This window comes from Bufo bufo, chromosome 2 (assembly GCF_905171765.1).
Source record: "Bufo bufo chromosome 2, aBufBuf1.1, whole genome shotgun sequence".
NCBI lineage: Eukaryota > Metazoa > Chordata > Amphibia > Anura > Bufonidae > Bufo > Bufo bufo.
This window is the reverse complement of record NC_053390.1, coordinates 768,832,822-768,855,901: the sequence shown is the minus strand read 5'-3', so window position 1 is coordinate 768,855,901 and position 23,080 is coordinate 768,832,822. Positions and strand designations below refer to the sequence as shown.

The 23,080-nt window shown below is 45.0% G+C and overlaps 1 protein-coding gene across 1 annotated transcript in view; it reads left to right on the top strand.

Moving 5' to 3' along the window:
* The window catches only part of LOC120990331 (ADP-ribosyl cyclase/cyclic ADP-ribose hydrolase 1-like), an 82,883-nt gene that overhangs the window by 44,086 nt on the left and 15,717 nt on the right, over positions 1–23,080 (top strand). Inside the window, exons 2-6 of the mRNA XM_040419079.1 lie at positions 2,611–2,740; positions 7,499–7,634; positions 11,479–11,561; positions 18,719–18,795; positions 20,377–20,469. Of these exons, the coding sequence (XP_040275013.1) occupies positions 2,611–2,740; positions 7,499–7,634; positions 11,479–11,561; positions 18,719–18,795; positions 20,377–20,469 (519 nt within the window). The remainder of the gene's footprint in view (positions 1–2,610; positions 2,741–7,498; positions 7,635–11,478; positions 11,562–18,718; positions 18,796–20,376; positions 20,470–23,080) is intronic.

Genomic DNA, 23,080 nt, shown 5'->3' with positions numbered 1-23,080 from the left:
GGAAAATATATATATATATATATATATATCCCACTCCGGTTCCACACCGCTGCCTAAGATACAGTGCAGACACAGGTCACTTCTGGCCTGCATCCTGAGCTGCTTGCAACCCGGCTAAGCTGCACACAACGATGATTACATCATCACGCGCTCCTGTGCCGCCCTCTTATACGTTTCAGGCTTAGTGGACTGTAAATATAAAGGTGAGCTTTAGCATCAACACAGTATGTGAAGATAAACTGTAGTGCCCTGGAGCAAGGGTACTTTGGAGTCTGGATGTTTGCGGACATTTGCCTCTATTGCTGCTATGCAAAGCCATCAATTCTCTACTTTAGTTCACTTTGAAGGGTTAACTTGTACTGAAATGTATGCTGTTATTTGCACTTATACTATTTCATACAGTCGAATTGCATTTTATATGATAAATCCCGTTCATTTTCACTGTTATTATACTGAATTTGCACTGAATTGTGGAAGGGGTTAATGCACATCCACCTAATACTGAGAGACTTTAGGAATTCCCATCCATATGGGAATGTGCATAGCTGAGTTTTGGAGGGAAAAGCAAAACACAGTAAACTTTTCAATGTCTGGTTGAGCTCTGTCAGATGACTGAAAACTGCTTAGTCATTCCCATTGACTTGTATTGAGACCCAAAAGGAGTTTATGGCAGCTGTGAACTGCAACATTGTTTCTGTTACGCTGAACTTTCCCAGCTACACCCCGCTCACTAGAAGGTTAGATCAGTTAGAAACTGTATAAAAGTAGAACAGTCAGCGCCCCCTAGTCCGCAGATAGGGACCAGTGTTTAGTAGGAGAGATTCTGCCACAGACCCTGGGTCACCTGACTTTTGACCAGGGAGCCAACCAAACGACTTATCTACAGACCCTGTACCATTATCGCTTTGTCCAGGCTACCAGCCTTTTAAGAATGAGAGAGACAGCTAGCCCAAGCTTTTACTGCGCACAGAACATTCTGCTAACGGAAGGGAGACTAGAGAAGCCAGCTCAGTGCATTGCCTGTATTGTTTTGCACTTGTCTTCCTCCAGGAACTATTTTTCAATAATGGAGTTTTTTTAAACTTTTACATACTCAGAGGAGGCCATAGCTCACCTTTACGTTACCATTTAAACTGGTTCTCCAGTCCAGCGTCTCTCTGAGCAACACAATAACTGACCTTTTAATTTAAGTGCAACAGGACTGGGACTTTTACCATCTAAAAACGGTGAGGGCAAGGGGACATCGCCTCCCCTGCTCCGAAACAGTATTTACCTGTATCCTCAGGAAATAATACAGTTGAATGTGAAGAGACCCTAGCAATGGCAATGAAACATTGGGCTGTCCCAAGTACCACCTCTCTCTGAAGGTTTACATATTCTTCTCCCAGGTTGCATCTGAATCTAGTCTTCAGGCGCCTTACGCAATATTCCCCTAAAATTGTCCCTGATTAACAGCAAGCCTCATAGGGTAATGATGGCAACTCAATACTGCCCTACTCTAATATAAGATGTTCCTATAGAGAGCAAATGTGATATCAAAATATATAAGGATATGGGTTTGGCCCTCATATGGTGAACTAAAGCTTCATAGATAATGTTGCCTTAGAGACTGTGCAAAATAAAATTGACATGTAAACACCACAAAAGCATAATCGTTCTATTATTAGAGACGTTGAAGGCTTGTGACAATCATATTGTATATTTGCATATGTAACGCCCCCGAGTGGCATTACCACACTTCTACGCCCTGCTTCTATCTGTGAATGCTAATATAATGTTATCTTGTGCATTTATTTCCAGGTCCCTAGACACTGTGCATTTATAATAATGTTATGTAGTTGTTCATGTAATGTGCCTGGTTCACCAACAGGTGGCAGCAACTATGGCAGAGCTACACTTAGAAAGAATGGAACTCACCATTCCATTCTCCCCTCCTTTCTTGGTCAGAAGTGGGCCAGTCCTGGTTGCTACCAGAAGGAGGTTCTGGTGTGTTCTGGTTGAGACTCCATGTAGGAGCTGCCAGGATTCTAACCTATTCCCTGGCATAATCCAGAGTCAGACTATAGAGAGAAGTTGTAGCATTCTGCAGAAGCAGAGATTCCATTTAAGTCTGTTAGTACAGCAGAGCCAAAGAGAAACTGATGTAGCAGAGTTGATATTGTTTGCCTGCCAGAGTTAATGCTAAAGCCTGCTGGAACCAATATAAAGTCTGTAAACCGTTTGGAGAAATGTTTATGAAAGTAAAGCTGCCATTGAACTTCATCACAAGGTCTGGACTCATATATTTCTACAAATCCCTCAATTGTTCACCCTATTTGTCTGCTTCAGAGCCAACACCTGGGGTTCCAGCATATCCAGGTAGGAGCACCGTGACACGTGCACAAAACATTAAGGGACATTTTAGGCCACCCTATATCACTCAGCCATTCCTACACCTGGGTACCAACACCATTTCTTAAAGGGACTCCGTCCCGTTGTTACTTCATTGCAACTGACGTCACAAAACACTTATCTCATCTTAAAGGGACTCTAGCGGACCGCTGTTATTGCACATATATATTGGTATTTCTACTGTGTACTTACACTCGTCTGCTTATTTTTCCCATAAAGGGGTAAAGACTGCTCTGGAATATGGCAAGAACTATCTGATGCAGTACAGAGAAAGGATCCATGTAATATCACTCTAGAAGACTACAAGCGTCTAGCAGTTATGGGTGCACAGATCATACCATGTAACAAGGTGACAAAATCCAACTTCCTATTATAGATTTGGTGCAAAAATAATTTATTAAGATTAGAGACTTTTAGACCACTAATGCATGAACATGCTGTCACGCTGTCGATCCATGCCCGCAGCTGTCTTGCTATTCTGGGCAGGCGTGGACGTCTCTCTGCTATCCCTGTGTGAATTGGGACTAGTGTTGTCAACTTTCCTTCAGCACTGCAAGAGTCAATGCTTTCCTCCTGCCCCTGTCCAGGTGCTGGCTGGTATGCAAGCGGGTGTGGATCCACTGCGCCACTGACTGGCTATACTCTGGAGGGGCGTGACTAATCAACTACCTGGTCTTCACTAGAGCCTCTGATGGTGAGGATAGGCTTGGGCCGTTAGGGTAGTTGCCAGGTGCCATTTGAGAGCAGTCCCCGAGTCAGTGGCAGCTGACCAGGGGTCAGAGATACCGGTGCAAGCACCGATGGGAAAGGACATGCGTGGTCAGGAAGTCCGAGGTCAGGGCAAGCAGCAATCAAGCAAGGTCCGTAAACGAAGTCCAAGGTCAAGGGCAGGCGGCAAACAAGCAAAATATGATAATTCCAAAGCAGGGTCCAGTACACAGCAAAGAACTACAAAAACACCTTCACACTTGGAACTAAACAAGCTAGTGACCATGAGTTGCTCAGGCATCTTCCTGTGGTAGGAAGCGCCTTTAAATACCTCCTGCAATCCAGCCATAGGCTGGTGAGACAGAGGGCGTGTACATGATGCCTCACAAGTGAGGAGAGACACACCCATACAAGCCCTAACAAACAGGTCTCCAGCAGGAAGTAAACTCTGGCATGGACTGGAGCACAGATGCAACAGTTGAGCTACCTGCTGCCCGCGCTTGTCAGCATGGCGCATGGAAGCAGGAGGGAAAGAGGGTGCCCATGCCCACTGGTAGGCATGGACCACTGGGCTAACACTGGCTAAGTTGCTGATCAGTCTCCCTATTAGCTGGACTGTGGTGCCACCTCATCGTCTGAGCTTTGAGGTTGTCTAGTCTCTAGTAACCAGTGAAGGTGGGATCTTTTGTCTGACTACCCCTGTAGCGTACCTTGCCTGTCTAACGATTCTGCTCCTTGCCGCCTGTCCCGACCGTGGAACTGTGACCTGGATTACACAAGTAGACAGCCTTTCCAGACTTTGGACTGTGTTCGGACTACGCTTTTTGTCCTTGGTGCTTCGCACTGGTGTCTCTGATCTCTGTGGGTCAGCAGCCAGCTACTCCAGGAGGTGGCGGCCTGGCTGGTACACTGCGGCGAAGTCCCGATCCCTGTATAGGGTTTAAAGGATGAATACCAGGGAACTGACAGGACAATGCCTTTAAGTTTAGCCCAAAGTCAAACTGGTTAGTTGGCCTAGTGGGTCCACACCAACTGCCTGTTAAACGCACATAATTTTTTATTGTACTCATGGACACAGTGAGGGATATTTATCAAACTGGTGTAAAGTAGAACTGGATTACTTGCCCATAGCAACCAATCAGAATCTGCCTTTCATTTTCAAAAGGAGCTGTGAAAAATAAAAGGTGGAATCTGATTGGTCGCTATGGGCAACTAAGCCAGTTCTACTTTACACCAGTTTGATAAATCTCCCCCAGTGTTGTGCCTGGTCAGCAGCTGATCCAATCCAGCTAACCCCCACTGAGCAAACAATGATGACCCATCAGAATATAGGAAAACGCATTTAATGTTATGACTCCTTTGGTAATTATTTATGGTTATGATGCATAGAATCTTATCTATATATGTATGTAGGGAGCATATCTTATCTACATTAGAAAGCATTCTGGCTTGCATTTACTGACGTTGGGTGCCTTTTATGATAGACGCCGGTCTTAATAAAGCCCTAAACCTGGCGGTAGTTCTGCTGAAATTTTGAATAGGCGCTGGCCTCTTCATAACTTCGGCGCATCCAGCACCAGTTCTAAATGTAAGGCAGCACCTTTTTTTTATGCCTAAAACAGGTGTAGAAAATGGTGCCCCCTTCCCCGCCCAATTTTTTAGACCTGGCGTGAGCAGGGTAAAGTCGCAGATTGCGGCGCGGCTAGCTGTGGCGCTGCTATCTTTGCCTGAAATGCGCCTAATATAGGCATAAAGAAATCTGAAGTAAAAAAAAGTAAAAACAAAACAAAAACTCTGCTAAACGCCTGTTGCCAATTACTACGTGTAAAAGGTTGCCAAAATCAAGTGTCCCCATAAAAATGAATATTTGTCTTTAAACCGAATACTCAAAAGGTTCAGTTCATGAATTTCCAGATGGAATATTGTCCCAATTGTTGCAAAATGTTAATTAAAAGCAATAAATTGCAGATTCTGAATCATTTTTTGAACGCTACGAGGGCAGAGATTAAGTGATATGCAAGCCTCATGCACCTGGCCCCCATATTGTGTGACGCATGGACAGCGTGCTCCTTCACTGATCTCCTATAGAACCATTGCTTCTAGGAGTGAATGAGGTGCCTCATAGATGCCCTCAGAGTTGTAAATAGGGTTCATAATAAAAATACATATTCCTTTAACCCCCCCCCCCCCAAAACAATCACATTAAAACCTTCCCAAAAAATTTCACACTTTTATTAAAGTTTTTGAATTCATAAGTAAATATAGTTGGCTCATAAGTAGTGAAGTGCATTTTAACCCCTTAGATTAAATTTCAACCTTAAAGGGGTCGGCCAGTTTATATTACTAGCTGCACATGTGCTGCATTATTAAACTATCGGCGTTGATGGCCAATAGTTTAATATGAAAGTGGGGGGAAGGGAGGAGGCAGGGACACTTGCGGCGGGGCCGGTGCAGTGCCCGGCGCTGTGCGCACACCGGGGGCAGCTCCTTTCTGCTGCAGGACATTTTGCTCCAAGTCTCCTGAGCGGCGGCCTCTTCACCACTCGACCACTCCTCACATGGCTGGCAGTGGGCAGCCGAACTAGGGCGCTGCTGCCCCCCCTTCTGCTGCTGTGCGCAGCGTGACATCTCTTCCTCCGCCATGAGCCTCCTGCCCCGCCTGCCTGCTTCATTCATAAAGTGGAAGGAGCAGACAGACGGGGCAGGAGGCGCATGACGGACATTTTGCAAGCAGCTTGAGCGGCGCGATATGGCTGCGCGGCCGCCCACCCGCGCCACTTAGACGTAAGGGAACACTGACTGCAGGGGCTAGGGGGGTCCACAGGCGGCCGGGCCCCTGGAGTGCCGGGCCCGATTGCAACTGCGACCCCTGTATGTACGCCACTGCGTGGGAGCCCGCACCAAAGAGCCGTATTAAAGGGTCTAAAGAGACGCTTGTGGCTCGCAAGCCGCACTTTGCCGACCACTGTCCTAGGGGAAGTAACACTGGGAGAGTCACTTGTAGAGAAGGATTTGGGTGTCCTTGTAGTTTGCAGATTAAATTACAGTATACAATGTCAATCAGCTGCTTCTAAGGCCACCAGGATATTGTTATGTATTAAACGAGGCATGGACTCGCGGGGCAGGGATGTAATATTACCACTTTACAAAGCGGTGGTGCCGCCTCATCTGGAATATGCAGTTCAGTTCTGGGCACCAGTTTTCTGGTTGTACTGCCTATGTAGGCTAAATTGCATAGTCTGCACATGATTAAATACATATAATGCCTTCTGTATTGCAATTTATGTAGCTTTTTAGGTGTGTGGGAATTCTTTGGGTGAGTGAACATAAGAGCAGGTTTTGCAGGGATGATTCCCACAGGGGTAAAATCCTAAATTGGATAGCCATGTGAGAGATTTGGAATAATTTGTTTTTAAATCACTGGGTGCGATATATATTTTTTTTGGCCTATTGTTTGAGCTTTCCTGTAAGACATTCTATATCGTTCTTATAATATGTGGTGCAATTTCTCATCTTCATAAAGTATTGGTATAAATTTGTGAATTAAAGAGCGTACTTGATAAAAAAAAGGGGATTATATTGTAAAGTGAGTTTCGGTATGAACTTGCTTTTATTTTTATTCTTGTTTTCATTATGTTCTTTTGTTAAAAGCTCATGTCGTGTTAACACGGGCAGTGGCTTGTTTTAGCATCCAATTAGGGTAACCCCTGGCTGACAGTCTGTTGTATATAGCTTTCTGTTCACATTGGTAGTTTTTTTTTCTGTGCTGCAATTACATTTGGCTCTGATTAATTCACCGGTGGGAATAGCTTTCAAAGTACGGTATGTTTTGGATGGTATGTGCCTGCATGAAGAATTTAATTAATTCATTAATTAAATAACATCAATGCTTATGAAAATGTGAAGAAGTCTGGTTCTCACTACCCTTTCCTAAATGTCATACCCCCCACCTATCCTTTGGTTGAATGTCAAGGACTTTTGTCTTTTTTCAACCATATCAACTACATAACTAAGGGCTTTATACAAATAGGTGGACGCTGCTTAGTTAAGCATTTTAGTGCTCCATTAAATGGGTGCTTTGAACCTTATCTCTAAGGGCCTGTTCACATTTACATTGTTCTGCTTCGTTATAGCAGTAAACCAACAAAACCAAACACTGTCAGTCAAATGATGGCTGATTGGCACCCTTCTGGCACCCCATTGACTTTAATAGGGACCACCAGGTTTCCTTCAGTGAGCAAAAATAGCATAACATTCCACTCGAATGAACAAGATGTGGAGCTGTGGGGAACTAGGCTGAGTTTCTGTTCTCTACATGACACCTGGTGTCTTCCTCTTTGTTCATAAAATTCAAACTTTTCTCTTATACAATGCCTTATAATGTTTTGTGCCTTCCCAGACCCTTCTATGGAGCAAGACGAATTACCTTGTTCACCGTTACACAAAAGCCACAGAGGATTTCATCACCCTAGAAGACACTTTCCTGGGTTTCGTGTTCAATGGTCTTACCTGGTGTGGGAAGCCTTTAAAGCAAGGTAATGGCCTATTGATAGATTAGGGTGATATGTTGACCCCTTTTTTGTGATTGTTTTGAACAACCTATTTTTATATGTGGATACCTCCGAAACTAATGATCGTGGAGATGGGAGCTGATCCTATCAGTTCTTTTATAGTTGGTATACACAGTGCATTCGGAAAGTCTTCAGAGTCAAACCCTTTCACTTTAACATTTTATTATGTTGTGGCCTTGTGCTATAATAAAATAAAATAAATCAAGGTCCCGCATCAACTTGCACTCAGTACTCCATTATGAGAAAGTGAAAAGAGAATTTTAGAAATGTTTGTAAATTTATTAAAAAGGAAAAACAGAAATCTTGCATCGACATAAGTGTTCAGACCCGTTGCTATAACACTTGAAATTTAGCTCTGGGGGCCTCCTATTTCTCCTGATCATCGATGAGATGTTTCTATACCTTGAATAGAGTTCATCTGAGGTAAAATCAGTTGATTGGACATGAATTGGAAAGATACAGCCCTGTCTATATAAGGTCTTACATCAAACAATGCATAGCAGAGGAAAAACTAAGCAACGAGGAGGAAACAACTGCTCTATAGAGCTCAGAGACATGATTTTGTGGAGGCATGGATCTGGAGAATGGTACAAAAAATGCTGCACTGAAATTTTCCAGGGGCACAGTGTCCTCCATAATTCTTAAATTGAAGAAGGTTGAAACAACCAGGGCTCTTCCTAGAGCTGGCTTCCCCACCAAACTAAATAATCGACAGAGAAGGGCCATGGTAAGAAAAATGACCAAGAACCCAATGGTCATTCTAGCTAAGCTCAAAAGATCATTTGTGCAGATGGAAAAAACTTTCAGAAGGTCAACCATCACTGCAGCAAAAAGAAGCCTCTCCACAGTAAAAGACATATGAAGGCCCACCTGGAGTTTGCAAAAAAAGCATCTAAAGGACTCTCAGACTGTGAGAAACAAGATTTTCTAGTCTGATTAAACCAAGATTAAACTTTGGCCTCAATTCTAAGCATCATGTTTGAAGTAAACCAGGCATTGCTTATCACCTGCCTAATATCATCCGTACAATAAAGCATGGTGGTGGCACTTCACTGCTAAAGAATTAAAGCTATTGTTCACTGCCAAAGTTCTGCAATGGTTCACTGTTAAAGTTGTTAGGATATTTGCTGAAATGTTAACTATGGACTGTGTATTCCAAAAGGCTGAATATGGGAAGCAAATAGTTGACTGGTAGTTCTAGTAATAGTTGCTAGGTAGTGGGCTGGAACCATTTCCCCTGGTTAGTGAGTCTTCTGGTAAACAAGCCAGAGTGAAGACATGTTTTGGTGTGTGCTTCTGTCAAGTAGGCCAAGAAAGAATTCTTCTCCAGGAAGACACCATTCCTATGAGTGAAAGCTGCCAGAAAAGCAACTGTACTGGGAGCTAACCACTGAGAAAAGAGGCACTGAATTATTGCAGAAGGTTGAGAACCATCTAAGAACTGAGGCAGTGAAGATAATGCATGCATATGGCTTTAATCTTTACTGCACATAGTCTGGGTACTCCTTGGGTGAATTGGAAAGATTACTATTGTTTAGGGGAGAGAGACTCGGGCTAGCCCACCCTTATAATAGCCACCTCCTATACACAGTCTTTGGGAAATGCCTACTCTGTGAAGTACTGGAGAACTGTGCCTGCTGCTTGTGTATGTACTGTAACCCCCATCATCCATTCAGTAAAGACTTTATTTTGTCATAATCAAGATGGCCTGGTCATATGTCTCCCTACCTGATCCAGATTGTTCTTCACTGTTCTCCTTGCACCCTGCTGCTCACTTAACATCAAAGGCACTAACAGGCAGGAGACCTCAAAAGTCCATGGTGTGCCCAGAGAGGAGGATGGGTTGTGCCCCTCAATTAACTGCACACGTGGTGCAGGTAGCGCTGAGGTAGAGAAAAGCCACCATGAGAACTACGACAACCTCATTGTTGACTGAGGTTGAGCTGCACCTGTTGTGGAGGTGTTTTTTAGTGGCTGGGACAGGAAGACTGGTCAGGGTTGAAGAAAAGTAGAATGGAGCAAAATACAGTAATATTCTTGATGAAAACCTGATCCAGAGTGCTCTGAATCGCAGACTGGGACAAAGGTTTACCTTCCAACAAGACAATGACCCTAAGCACACAGCCAAGATAACACAGGAGTGGTTTATGCACAACTCTAAATGTCCTTGAGTGGTCCAGCCAGAGCCCTGACTTGAACTCAATTCAAACATCTCTGGAGAGACCTGAAAATGGCTTCCTACCAAAGGTCCCGATCCAATCCAACCCAACAGAGCTTGAGAGGATTTGCAGAGAAGAATAGCAGAAAATCCCCCAATCCAGGTGTACAAACCTTGTGGCATCATACCCAAGAAGACTGGAGTCTGTAATAACTCCTAAAATTAGCAAAGATTTCTAACATTCTGTTTTCACTTTCTCATTATGGGGAATTGAGTGCAGAATGATGGGGAAAACATGATATTTTTTTAGCACAAGACCACAAGAAATTGTATGTCTGGGTTCATTTTCACTACAGTACAACTCCAATGGGATATACAGGATAAAGTTGCTGCTCTTTCATATTTTCCAAGAAACAGCGCCAATTTTCTTCAAAGACTGGTATTGTAGCTCATCCCTATTTTTCTAATCTCATACAGCCCTTACCGCAAAATAATATACATCTATGTCAACGGCAGGGTATACTTGCTGTGGAAAGCTGTTTGTGCACATGATTATGATCACGTGAGCACAGTCAGCGTCCCACTGCTGGCCGGGCTTGGAGAGAACTCTATTTAACCACTTAGATGCCATGGTCAGTAGCGACCTTGGTATCCAGGGGCGGACTGGCCATAGACCTTACAGGGAAATTTCCCAGGGGGACGCCTGGGCCCTCCTCACCGCCGGCCAGTGGAATTTTTTTGGGATGCATTTTGTGCTGCTGGGGGCAGCATTTTGTGATGGACTGTGGTATTTGGCTCTGTTGGGGTGGTATAATGTGCCGCAATATGGTATTGCTGGCCCTGCCTACTTGTGTTGACCCTGCCTTCCATCAATTTGGACCTGACTACAAAACGGGGGCCACTTTTAGTTTTTTTTTCCATGGCAACTTTAATTTCTTAGTCTGCCCTTGTTAATATCGAAGGGGTTTGACTGTGTGACTGACACCCACTTGAAATTGTTGAATGCCGAAAGGTTGCTGTGGCAGCTGGAGGCCTAACATGACCTCCAGGTCTGCCATCTAGGGGAGCCCATGGAGTCCTGCCAGAGGTAGAAGTATTGCAGTGTATTATATGAGTGATTGATATATATTAATGTTTCAAGTCCCCTAGTAAGGGAAAAATTTTTTATAAAATGATTTAAAATCTATTTTAAAAAAAAGATAGAAATAAACATTTTCCCCATTAAAAATGTATTCTCATGTCAAAAAATAAATGATCAGCATCACCGTGTCCGTAAAGACCTGAATTATTAAATGATCACGTTACTGAACTCACAGCATAAAAAGGAAAAACAACGTCAGAATTGCTGTTTTCGTTCATCGCACCTCCAAAAAAAAAAAAAAATAGCGGTCAGTAAGTTGTATGTATGGCTCTCATATATAAAAGCAAATTATTATAAATTTTTTTAAGGTATACATATTTAATAATAATGTAATCGCACTGACCCCTAGAATATATTTTACATGTTATTCATGCAGCACGATGAACAGCGCAAAACTTATAATGCTAAAAATAATGGTGGAACATCATAGCGGTATGGAGAAGTTAGGACAGGACTAGACAAATTACAAAGGATCCCAGATGTTCATCAATATGTACGGCCTTTTTTAGGAATGAACTTCAAGTCTTGTCCTGACTGGAACGAATGTGAGAACAACTCCCTTTCCTCATTCTGGAAGATGGCATCTGCTTCAGTAAGTGTCAACCCGGGACCATATTTTTCATGCCTTCGAACCATGTAGGATGATTCTGGTTACATTTGTCTGTCATCAAAAGCTTTGTAGTATGAAGGGTTTCCCTTTGATAAAGTAATCATAGGGTGTCCTGCTACCATGATCCCCAGTGATTAACTGTAATCTATGGTGAACTTGGGTACAAGGGTTTAATTTCTCTGCAGCGCCACCACAGGGGAACTTAAGCATTACATACTGCTTATTGAAATCAATGACTATCGATACAATGGACGATCTGCTGTGCTGTGCTCTTTTTAGTTGCTCTCCACTCTAGTCGGGATCCTTGTAAAGATGGCCAGTGACTTCAACGTGTTATAGTACCCCCGAATTTCCTAATAAGGTATTTAAATTTTTTTTTTTCCAAATCAGGCTACCCCATTAATTGGGTTTGAACTCTGGCAGTGGAACCTAAACACCAATATGAATGCCATGAAGCCAATACTCAACCTCTGGCTTTTCGGGCAGCATCTTCTTTTCCACTGCAGCCGAGACTGAAAATATCTAATATAATCAGGTCTGCTGAGAGGCAAAAACCATGTCTAAAAAAATCCACTTGGGAGTCCATCTTGCGTTCTGCAAGTTGTTGCCATCATGTTTTATGGTGGAGAAAATATTTCCTATTCTTTTCAGTCTACGAGGTGTTCATTGACCTGTTGTGTAAGACTCTGTGTGGCTCACTAAGGCCTCATGCACACGACTGTATGTATTTTGCGGTCCGCAAAAAATACGGATGACATTCGTGTGCATTCTGTATTTTGCGGAACGGAACAGCTGGCCCCTAATAGAATAGTCTTATCCTTGTCCGCAATGCGGACAATAATAGGACATGTTCTATTTTTTGGCGAAACAGAAATACGGACATACGGAAATGGAATGCACACAGAGTACCTTCCATTTTATTTCGCGGATCCATTGAAATTAATGGTTCCGTATACGATCCGCAAAAAAAATGGGACGGACATGGAATGAAAATACTTTCTAGTGCATGAGGCCTAAGAGTGGGGGAAGGGAAGTGACAACTGCTTTGAGCACCTTTCAGGTTCAAAAGAAGTGGTGTTCAAGCCTAGTCAGCCACTAACAATTTTGCCAGAGCTTTGTGTACCCTCAGGGTACAGATTTATAACCCCTGGGCTCTGGTTAGAATATGGACCTGAGAAGGTCGGAGAATTTTCATATCTGATAGGAGTTGCTGGATAAGGCGGTTTACCAGGATACAATATTCCCAGGCAGGATGTGTGAATACTAGAGATGAGCGAATTTTTAAAAAATATGATTCGCCGGTTCGCAGAATTTTTTGAAAAAATTCAGTTGGATACGAATTTATTTGCGGCGAATTACGTTAAAAAACTTCTATTTCCTAGCTGCAGAGAGCCTTCATAGTGGTGTAGAACACTGTGCCTTGCATTAACACGCATAGGGGGTCTGCTCTAGTAGTGAAATAATACTGTGAGTCCGTATGACATGCAGATGACAGGGGTTGCTGTTAGAATCACTGCACACTTCACTTATTTGGGCAGTCACGGGGCCAAAACTGACCAAATAACTCAAGTATGAACTCAGCCTTACAGGTCGTTGTTAGCGCCAAGAAGAAGGGCACTCCTTTTACACTGTTGTCAGCTGATTCCACATAGATGTCTACAGAACCTGTTCTATTAAACGCTTATACAAGTAGAGACCCCCTGAATGAGTGGAGAGGGTGTCAGCAGTAAGTTTGTGTTGACGTCACTGATTATTTTGCCCTTCCTCTCATCCGTCAGAACAATAACTCACAAAAAACTGATCCTGTCTGTGGAGCATCCGCCTTCACTCGGTCAGTAATCCATCATTATTGCTAATGTCAAAAAAAAAACAGGAGTGGATCCAAAATAAAGATCACATGTGAATGGAATATTTGCATGTCTTCTGTGTTTTGTACCCACTCCGGCTTTTGGCTACCAAATCATAAGCCAATTATGATGGGACCATACAGGCCTTACAGCTGCTACACAGAAAGGATGCGCTGTGCGTCTGATTTTTCCTTCCTTCTGACAGATCAGAAGAAGGGTCAAATAAATGATGATGTTAGCCAAGCCAGAAAGGCTAAATAGTGGCCCAGTCATGAAGTGGGGAGGGTGGGAAGCATGAGAAGTCCACAGAGTGGCCCTATGACATAGTTGTGAGGTGGAAGCAGCATGATGAGACCACAGAGTGGCCCAATGACAGAGTCTGGATGTGGCGGCAGCATCAGGAGGCCACGGAGCGGCACAATGACAGTGTGGAGATGGCAGCAGCATCAGGAGACCACAGAGCGGCATAATGACATTGTGGAGGTGGCAGCAGCATCAGAAGACCACGGAGTGGCAAGGTGACATAGTGTGGAGGTGGCAGCAGCATGAGGAGACCACGGAGTGGCAAGGTGACATAGTGTGCAGGTGGCAGCAGCATCAGGAGGCCACAGAGTGGCAAGTTGACAGTGTGGAGATGGCAGCAGCATCAGGAGGCCACAGAGTGGCAATATGACATAGTGTGGAGGTGGCAGCAGCATGAGGAGACCACAGAGTGGCAAGGTGACATAGTGTGGAGATGGCAGCAGCATCAAAAGGCCACAGAGTGGCCAGGTGACATAGTGTGGAGGTGGGTGGCAATACCAGTACAAGCTGAAGATGGTGGGTGAAAGAAGGAGCACTTGGCATCAGGTGTATGGCATCATGGCAGCATCAGAATAGTAGCTGAGGCAGGTAGCCAGAAGAAACAGGTCTATTTTGTCAGTGTTGGTGTGGCACCATGGATGATCTAGTCTGATGCATCAGGCATTGGTGGGTGGAAATTTTGGCTGATTCACGCCTGATTCATCTTGACAAAGGTCGGTCTCTCCGCATTTTAGGTGAACAGGCGAGTTCTTCTTGGGGTAACTATGGCCCCCGCCGCACTAAACACCCGCTCTGATGCCACACTACTAGCTGGGCAGAACAGCTTTTCCAGGGCAAACTCAGTCAGTTGCGGCCATAAATCCAGTTTGGCTGCCCAGTAGTCGGATTTTCAATGATGGCTGGCAGGGTGCACTCCAAGTATGCCACCTCCTGCTGCTTCAGGTTCTGCTCTATGTCTAGCTGCTCGTGAGTAGTTTCTTCACTATGCAGGTGAAGAAAGCTGCTCATCAGCGACTCTAGACTCAGGCTGCTGCTGATGGAGCTGGTACTGCTCCTGCCACCCCACCCCTCCCCAGCAGTCATAGCAGTAGAACGTGAGCACACAGGGCCTCCCTGGTCAGACCTGCGAGAGGATTGACAATGGCACAGATAGGCAGCGGCAAACTGACTACATAGGATGTCTCTATAGTAGTTCAGTTTGTCCACCTTCTCAGCGGGTGTAAAAAAGGCCCCCATTTTGGACCGGTAGCGAGGGTCCAACAAGGTGGAGAGTCATCCCTCTGCCGAATGGTGACAATTCATCTGTCACTACGCAAGCAAGTGAGCATGCATCGGGCCATTTGTGCAAGTGACTCGGAGGGACTTCCTACCTTCATCTCCACTACATACTGCGATGGTGTGTCTGGGTCCTCTCCCTTACCTTCCTCATCGCCCTGTAGCTCCTTTGGCTGGTTCTGCTCCTCCTCTCCTGTCACCTGTGTAGAAAAACCACCCAATTCTCTACACATTGCTTGTGCTGCAATGTCCTCCTCCTCCTCCAGTTCAGCCCCCACAGGGCTCATGTGGCAGTGAGATGTAGGCACCATGTCTCCAGTCCCCTGACCTAGCCAGATTTACCAGCATCTGTTCCAGGACATGAAGCAGTGGAATGACATCGTTCATACAGTAGTCCTGGTGCCTGACAAATAACGTGGCCTCCTCAAAGGGCCTGAACAATCGGCAAGTGTCACGCATGAGCTGCTACTGGATGACATCGAAGTTACACAGGGGAGTACTCCTGTCTGCTTGGATAATCAAGAAATCGTTTATGGCCTTTCTCTGTTCGTACAGTCGGTCCAACATATGGAGGGTGGAATTCCAACGGGTGGAAACGTCACATATCAGCCTATGTTGGGGGATGCCGTTCTGCCGCTGCAGCTCAAGAAGGGTGTGCTTTGCAGTGTACGAGTGGCTGAAGTGCATGCAAAGTTTCCTGGCAATTTTTAGGATGTCTTGCAGATGGGTGGAAGACTTCAGGAACTGCTGTACAACCAGATTGAACACGTGCGCCATGCAAGGCGCATGGCTCAGCCCTCCTTGACGCAACGCCGAGACCATGTTGTCGCGGAGAAAGCCAGGATTCGATTTCTTGATGAAGGAAACAGAGCAGTTCCTCCCCTGTGTGACTCTGTTCGCCCAGTCAAACGAGGTGCAGAACAGCGTGACACTGCCGTGCCCTGCACATGTGGTATGCTGGAGGAACACTGTGAATTGTCCCTGCAGTGGAGGCTGAGGACACAGTGGAGGATGAGGAGGCAGAGGCAGACATTGTCGCAGGACCAACAACGTGATAATGTGGAGGCGCAAGTGGCGTCACCTGGCCAAGTTGCTGGTGTGGCTGTGCAGGAACCACATTCACCCAGTGGGCCATAAATGACATGTATTGTCCCTGATCGTAGTTACAGCTCCACACGTCGGCGCTGCCGTGCACTTTGGCAGACACCGACAGGCTCAAGGACTGGCCCACCTTCTGTTCTACATGTGTGTGCAGGGCTGGTACTGCCTTTTTGTCAAAGAAATGACGGCTTGGTACTCTCCACCTCAGCTCGGCACAAGCCATCAGTTCTCTGAAAGGTGCAGAGTCCACCACTTGGAAAGGGAAGGACTGCAGCTCCAGCAACTTGGACAGGTGCACGTTCAGCTTCTGTGCCGTTGGATGAATGCATGCATACTGTTGTCTCTTGGCAATCGCTTCAGTGATTGATTGCTGATGGAATGACTGACGAGGAGTAGGAGCATCAGACCCGCAGCAGATGATGGGAAAGACAGACAGCTCCCTTCGGCTGAGGTGGTGGAGCCTTGACTGCCTGAAACCGGGTGCGTGCCACTGGGTGATGCAGCGGTTGCTGCGGTAGGCTGGACCACCACATTGAAGCCACGGTTGTCCCAGGCCACTTTATGGTGACGCTGCCTATGTTGACGCAGGGAAATGGTGCCAACATTGGCACCCTGGCCACACTTAACCTTCTGCCCACATATTCTACATATGGCCATGTTCACCTCCTCCGGCGGCATAACAAAAAACTGCCACACCGCCGAGTAGGTGATTTCACCCACAACACTACGCACTGACTGACTGCTACCGCAGCTGCCTCCGCAAAACCGGGCACTGCTACTTCCCGGGCAGGTAGGCTCCTGCGAAGCAGGTGGTCTACCCTAGGCACGTTTGGCTCCCGACCTCCCACTGCTGCCACCCTGCTGACTCCCGGCCACGCTAGCAACTTGCTGGCTCCACCGCTGGCTCACGGGCAAGCTGCTACTCTCTTCTCCCAATAATGATGAAGCCCCTTCATTACCCGGCTCCAAAGTGCGATCAGCTACATCATCATCATCGAGTACTGTCTGCACGTCACTGATGTCCTCCTCAACCGTCTATGGGTCAGGAGCCTGACCGCACGCAACACCAGCTCCCCCGCCACTCTCCTCATCACTACTTGCCCGCCTAGCGGAGGAAGCGGTGGATGTCTCCTCCAGATCTTGGCTGGGCAGTAGCTGCTGACTGTCCTCTAGTAGCTCGTCCTCGCTGAAAAGTGGAGTCGAGCCTACAGCATATAATACTTCTCGCGCTGAGGGAACTGAAAATGACAGAGAAAGGTTCAGGACAGATGGGGGCACAGGGCCTGCTCCCGGGCCATGCCAACTAAGCATCGTGTCAGAGGAACCCACCGACTCTTGGCTGGGGGTGTCTGATGTCACGTGGGATGAAGTGGATGACCGAGTCAACCATTCAAGAACCACTGGGTTGTTAGTCAAGACACGACCGCTAGAAGACACCAGGAGCTCAGGCCTCTCACTGCCACCCCTGCTGCCACGGCCCCTTACTCTGCTGCAACCTCTGCCTGCGCCAGAAACATTTAGGCCTCTGCCACAACCCTGTGCAGGGCCTGGCACTTCTCTGTCTGACATATTGTTAGATCAAATAAATAAATTGGAAATTTAAACACCCCCAAAAAGTCTGTAATTTTCTCACTTCACCACACAACGGCAAATACTTTTTTTGTGCCACTAATACATGCAAAAAAGGGCTTTAGAATATATAACTGCACCACTAAGCGGCAAATATATTTTTTCTTTTTCCACTAATGCACGCTACAAAAGGTTTAGAACAGATAACTGCACCGCTGAGCGGCAAATATATTTTTTCTTTTTCCGCTAATACACGTCACAAAAGGCTTTACAACAGATAACTGCACCACTGAGCGGCAAATATATTTTACTTTTGCCACTAATACACAAGAAAATGGGCTGTAATTTTAGCACTTCACCACACAACAGCTAATAAGCCCTTTTTTCCCCACTAATACTGCACCGCACTTTATTTCCTTGTAATAAACCCTGTTAATGCCTGTATCAATCAGCACTTGCACCCCAATAAGAACGGTTTGCTAGAATTACAGAGCTGTATAATGGCAATTTGGATCCCCAGTCAGTGCTGCAAGGTGTAATAGGATTGTTCCTATTACCCAGGCTGTCACCTCCCCAACTGAACCCTGTTCAACAGAAATGCTGTGGAATGATTCCTCCCTATCCTTTCCCTACACCTTGAATAATCTTTCCCTGCACTTGTAAATCGTTTTTTTAGAACAATTAAGTTTTTTCTAACACTGTCCCTAGCGCCTGCTGACGTCTCTCCCTGCACTTAGTACACTAGTAAATGGCAGAATCTAAGATGGCTGCCGCTATTTATGGGGCTGAGACATCACAGGGCTGGCTGGCTGCTGATTGGCATTATGGGTGATCCCGCCTTCCGAGAGTTCCTTGCTCCATGTCCTCACATGTGCAGCAGCCATTTTAGGAAAAAATGTGATTCGTTACCACGAAGCGTGAGGAAATTCGGCTTTGGTGCGAATCAAATTTTTCCTTAAATTCGGATCGAATTCCACTTCGTCAGCTTCGATTCGCTCATTTCTAGTGAACACATGTTTTTATTGATTTGTTTTCTTTTCACAGTTTGCTCAATCATCATGTGGAGTTGTAAATGTGATGTTAAATGGCTCAGCAGATGGTGATATTGCCAGGAAAGAAAGGTACTGTACCAGTTTATCTATGGAGCATGTAATATCAAAATGTATAATTATACCAGCAGGATTTCATTATAACACTCTAGTGAGCAAGGATCAACTGCATGTGGAGAAACAAGGAGTAAACGTCATGTGGAACAGCCTGTCGGAGTGCATCTCATCTGGCATAGCCGGATACGTCCTTTCCTCACAGGAGCCTATTGACTATATTCGGACCCAGTGGGAATCTGGCTTGTTTCTGGCATTAGTGCCGGCATTTGGCCGGACAAAAAACTCTGGCCAAATCTCTGCTGGAAACAGGCTGGATCCCTGCTGGGTCCAGGGTCCCATTATAATCAATGGGGGTTGGTGGTGATCCAACAGTTCCTAGCTATGCCGGATGTAATGAACTCCGGCAGGCTGTTCTTCTACTGCAGGGCTGATCAACCGGCGGTCCTTCAGCTGTTGTAAAACTACAATTCCCACCATGCCCTGCTGTAGGCTGATAGCTGTAGGCAGTCTGGGAGTTGTAGTTTTGCAACAGCTGGAGATCTGCAGGTTGGCAATCCCTGCTCTACTGGAACAGCCAGCCAAAACATATTAGCACTAGTGTGAAACTAGCCTAGCCTATATACTGTGTAATCTAACTTTGCACCACCTATTAGTGGGCTCACTTTAAATCAGAATCTTGCGTTAAAATTTTGGCGCATCTATAAGGGGTTGTCCCATCTTGGCCTTTCATGTTCGAGACTGAAATAACCAGAGTAAGCGCCAGCCAAGGGAGACAGAGTTATAGAAATGGCTCTGCTGTTTATTCCGTAACTACTATAGCCGTGAACCGGAGCTAAGCAAACAGCGCAGCACAACAAGCTACTTTCTATAACTCCATCCACCTCCAACCAGCGCTTACTGTGGTTATCATCATTTTGGTCATCAAAGGAAGACATGGGACAACCCTTTTAAGAAATGTACCTTTGATGCTAGTGCAGTGGCCGGGTTTGAAGTGGCCCTAATGCTACGATGGGTCTCCCGAACACCGTTGAGGTGTCACCACGTGTTGCTGCTCTCTGGAAGGGATGGTAAGGCGTGGTGCACCCCAATAGGAAATAAGTCCAGAGGATCAGGGTCTGCAACTAACCAGTGTGCTTCTTTACTGGAGAAACTCAAGTGAAAAATAATGCAGGCAATGCACTGAGCTGGCTTCTCCAGTCTGCTCCCCGGCAGAAGAAAGGTTCATGCCGAGGAAAGACCTGAGCTAGTTGTCCCTCTCTCTCACTCTCCCTGAAAAGGCTGCTACCCTGGCCAAAGGCAAGTGGCCCAGGGTCTGTGGCTCCTTAGTCCAACTGGGTCCTTGGACATAGGGCTGGTGACCCAGGGTCTTTAAGGGTAAGGCCACTGGTCATTATAATTCTTGTGAAAATCTTGCTGACATATGGTTTGAGCATTTGAAAAGCACGCCCTAGAATGGTGAGCTCTAAGTTTAGCCTTACTGTATGTATCCTTAATGGCTTCTGATGTTTTGTTCAATAGTTCAGATCAGTCACACAATGAGCTGTTGTCATGTAGACCCTGGGAGGTATCAGTACCAACATCTGTTTTATCTTCCAGTATTCTAAGAACGGTGGAAATCCCCAATATGGGTCCAACCAGCGTCTCAGAAGTGAAGGTCTGGGTAATCGATGACATCCAAGGAGAGGACAAGTAAATACAAAATCCTGTACAGATATCATGATTGCACTCAGTGTAATGATAATATCTCATATATGTGTATTTGGACTAAATATCATGGCTTTACAATATGTGCACTTCCCCAGTATAGTATCATTAAAGGGAACCTGTCCTCAACTTAACCACTTAAGGACCACAGGTTTATACCCCCCTAAAGACCAGGCCCTTTTTTACAAATCGGCACTCCACAACTTTAGCCGTTTATTGCTCGGTCATGCAACTTACCACCCAAATGAATTTTATCTCCTTTTCTTCTCACTAATAGAGCTTTCATTTGGTGGTATTTCATTGCTGCTGACATTTTTACTTTTTTTGTTATTAATCGAAATTTAACGATTTTTTTGCAAAAAAATGACATTTTTCACTTTCAGTTGCAAAATTTTGCAAAAAAAACGACATCCATATATAAATTTTTCTCTAAATTTATTGTTCTACATGTCTTTGATAAAAAAAAAATGGTTTGGGTAAAAGTTATAGCGTTTACAAACTATGGTACAAAAATGTGAATTTCCGCTTTTTGAAGCAGCTCTGACTTTCTGAGCACCTGTCATGTTTCCTGAGGTTCTACAATGCCCAGACAGTACAAACACCCCACAAATGACCCCATTTCGGAAAGTAGACACCCTAAGGTATTCGCTGATGGGCATAGTGAGTTCATAGAACTTTTTATTTTTTGTCACAAGTTAGCGGAAAATGATGATTTCTTTTTTTTTCTTACAAAGTCTCATATTCCACTAACTTGTGACAAAAAATAAAAACTTCCATGAACTCACTATGCCCATCAGCGAATACCTTGGGGTGTCTTCTTTCCAAAATGGGGTCACTTGTGGGGTAGTTATACTGCCCTGGCATTCTAGGGGCCCAAATGTGTGGTAAGGAGTTTGAAATCAAATTCTGTAAAAAATGACCAGTGAAATCCGAAAGGTGCTCTTTGGAATATGGGCCCCTTTGCCCACCTAGGCTGCAAAAAAGTGTCACACATCTGGTATCGCCGTATTCAGGAGAAGTTGGGGAATGTGTTTTGGGGTGTCATTTTACATATACCCATGCTGGGTGAGATAAATATCTTGGTCAAATGCCAACTTTGTATAAAAAAATGGGAAAAGTTGTCTTTTGCCAAGATATTTCTCTCACCCAGCATGGGTATATGTAAAATGACACCCCAAAACACATTCCCCAACTTCTCCTGAATATCTTGGTCAAATGCCAACTTTGTATAAAAAAATGGGAAAAGTTGTCTTTTGCCAAGATATTTCTCTCACCCAGCATGGGTATATGTAAAATGACACCCCAAAACACATTCCCCAACTTCTCCTGAATACGGAGATACCAGATGTGTGACACTTTTCTGCAGCCTAGGTGGGCAAAGGGGCCCATATTCCAAAGAGCACCTTTCGGATTTCACTGGTCATTTTTTACAGAATTTGATTTCAAACTCCTTACCACACATTTGGGCCCCTAGAATACCAGGGCAGTATAACTACCCCACAAGTGACCCCATTTTGGAAAGAAGACACCCCCAGGTATTTCGTGATGGGCATAGTGAGTTCATGGAAGTTTTTATTTTTTGTCACAAGTTAGTGGAATATGAGACTTTGTAAGGAAAAAATAAATAAAAAAAAATCATCATTTTCCGCTAACTTGTGACAAAAAATATAAAATTCTAGGAACTCGCCATGCCCCTCACGGAATACCTTGGGGTGTCTTCTTTCCAAAATGGGGTCACTTGTGGGGTAGTTATACTGCCCTGGCATTTTCCAGGGGCCCTAATGTGTGGTAAGTAGGTAAATGACCTGTGAAATCCTAAAGGTGCTCTTTGGAATGTGGGCCCCTTTTCCCACCTAGGCTGCAAAAAAGTGTCACACATGTGGTATCGCCGTATTCAGGAGAAGTTGGGCAATGTGTTTTGGGGTATCTTTTTACATATACTCATGCTGGGTGAGAGAAATATCTCAGCAAAAAACAACTTTTCCCATTTTTTTATACAAAGTTGGCATTTGACCAAAATATTTATCTCACCCAGCATGGGTATATGTAAAATGACACCCCAAAACACATTGCCCAACTTCTCCTGAGTACGGCGATACCAGATGTGTGACACTTTTTTGCAGCCTAGATGCGCAAAGGGGCCCACATTCCTTTTATGAGGGCATTTTTAGACATTTGGATCCCAGACTTCTTCTCACGCTTTAGGGCCCCTAGAATGCCAGGGCAGTATAAATACCCCACATGTGACCCCATTTTGGAAAGAAGACACCCCAAGGTATTCAATGAGGGGCATGGCGAGTTCATAGAAATTTTTTTTTTTTGGCACAAGTTAGCGGAAATTGATTTTATTTATTTTTTTCTCACAAAGTCTCCCTTTCCGCTAACTTGGGACAAAAATTTCAATCGTTCATGGACTCAATATGCCCCTCACGGAATACCTTGGGGTGTCTTCTTTCCGAAATGTGGTCACATGTGGGGTATTTATACTGCCCTGGCATTCTAGGGGCCCTAAAGCGTGAGAAAAAGTCTGGAATCTAAATCTCTAAAAAATTTTACGCATTTGGATTCCGTGAGGGGTATGGTGAGTTCATGTGAG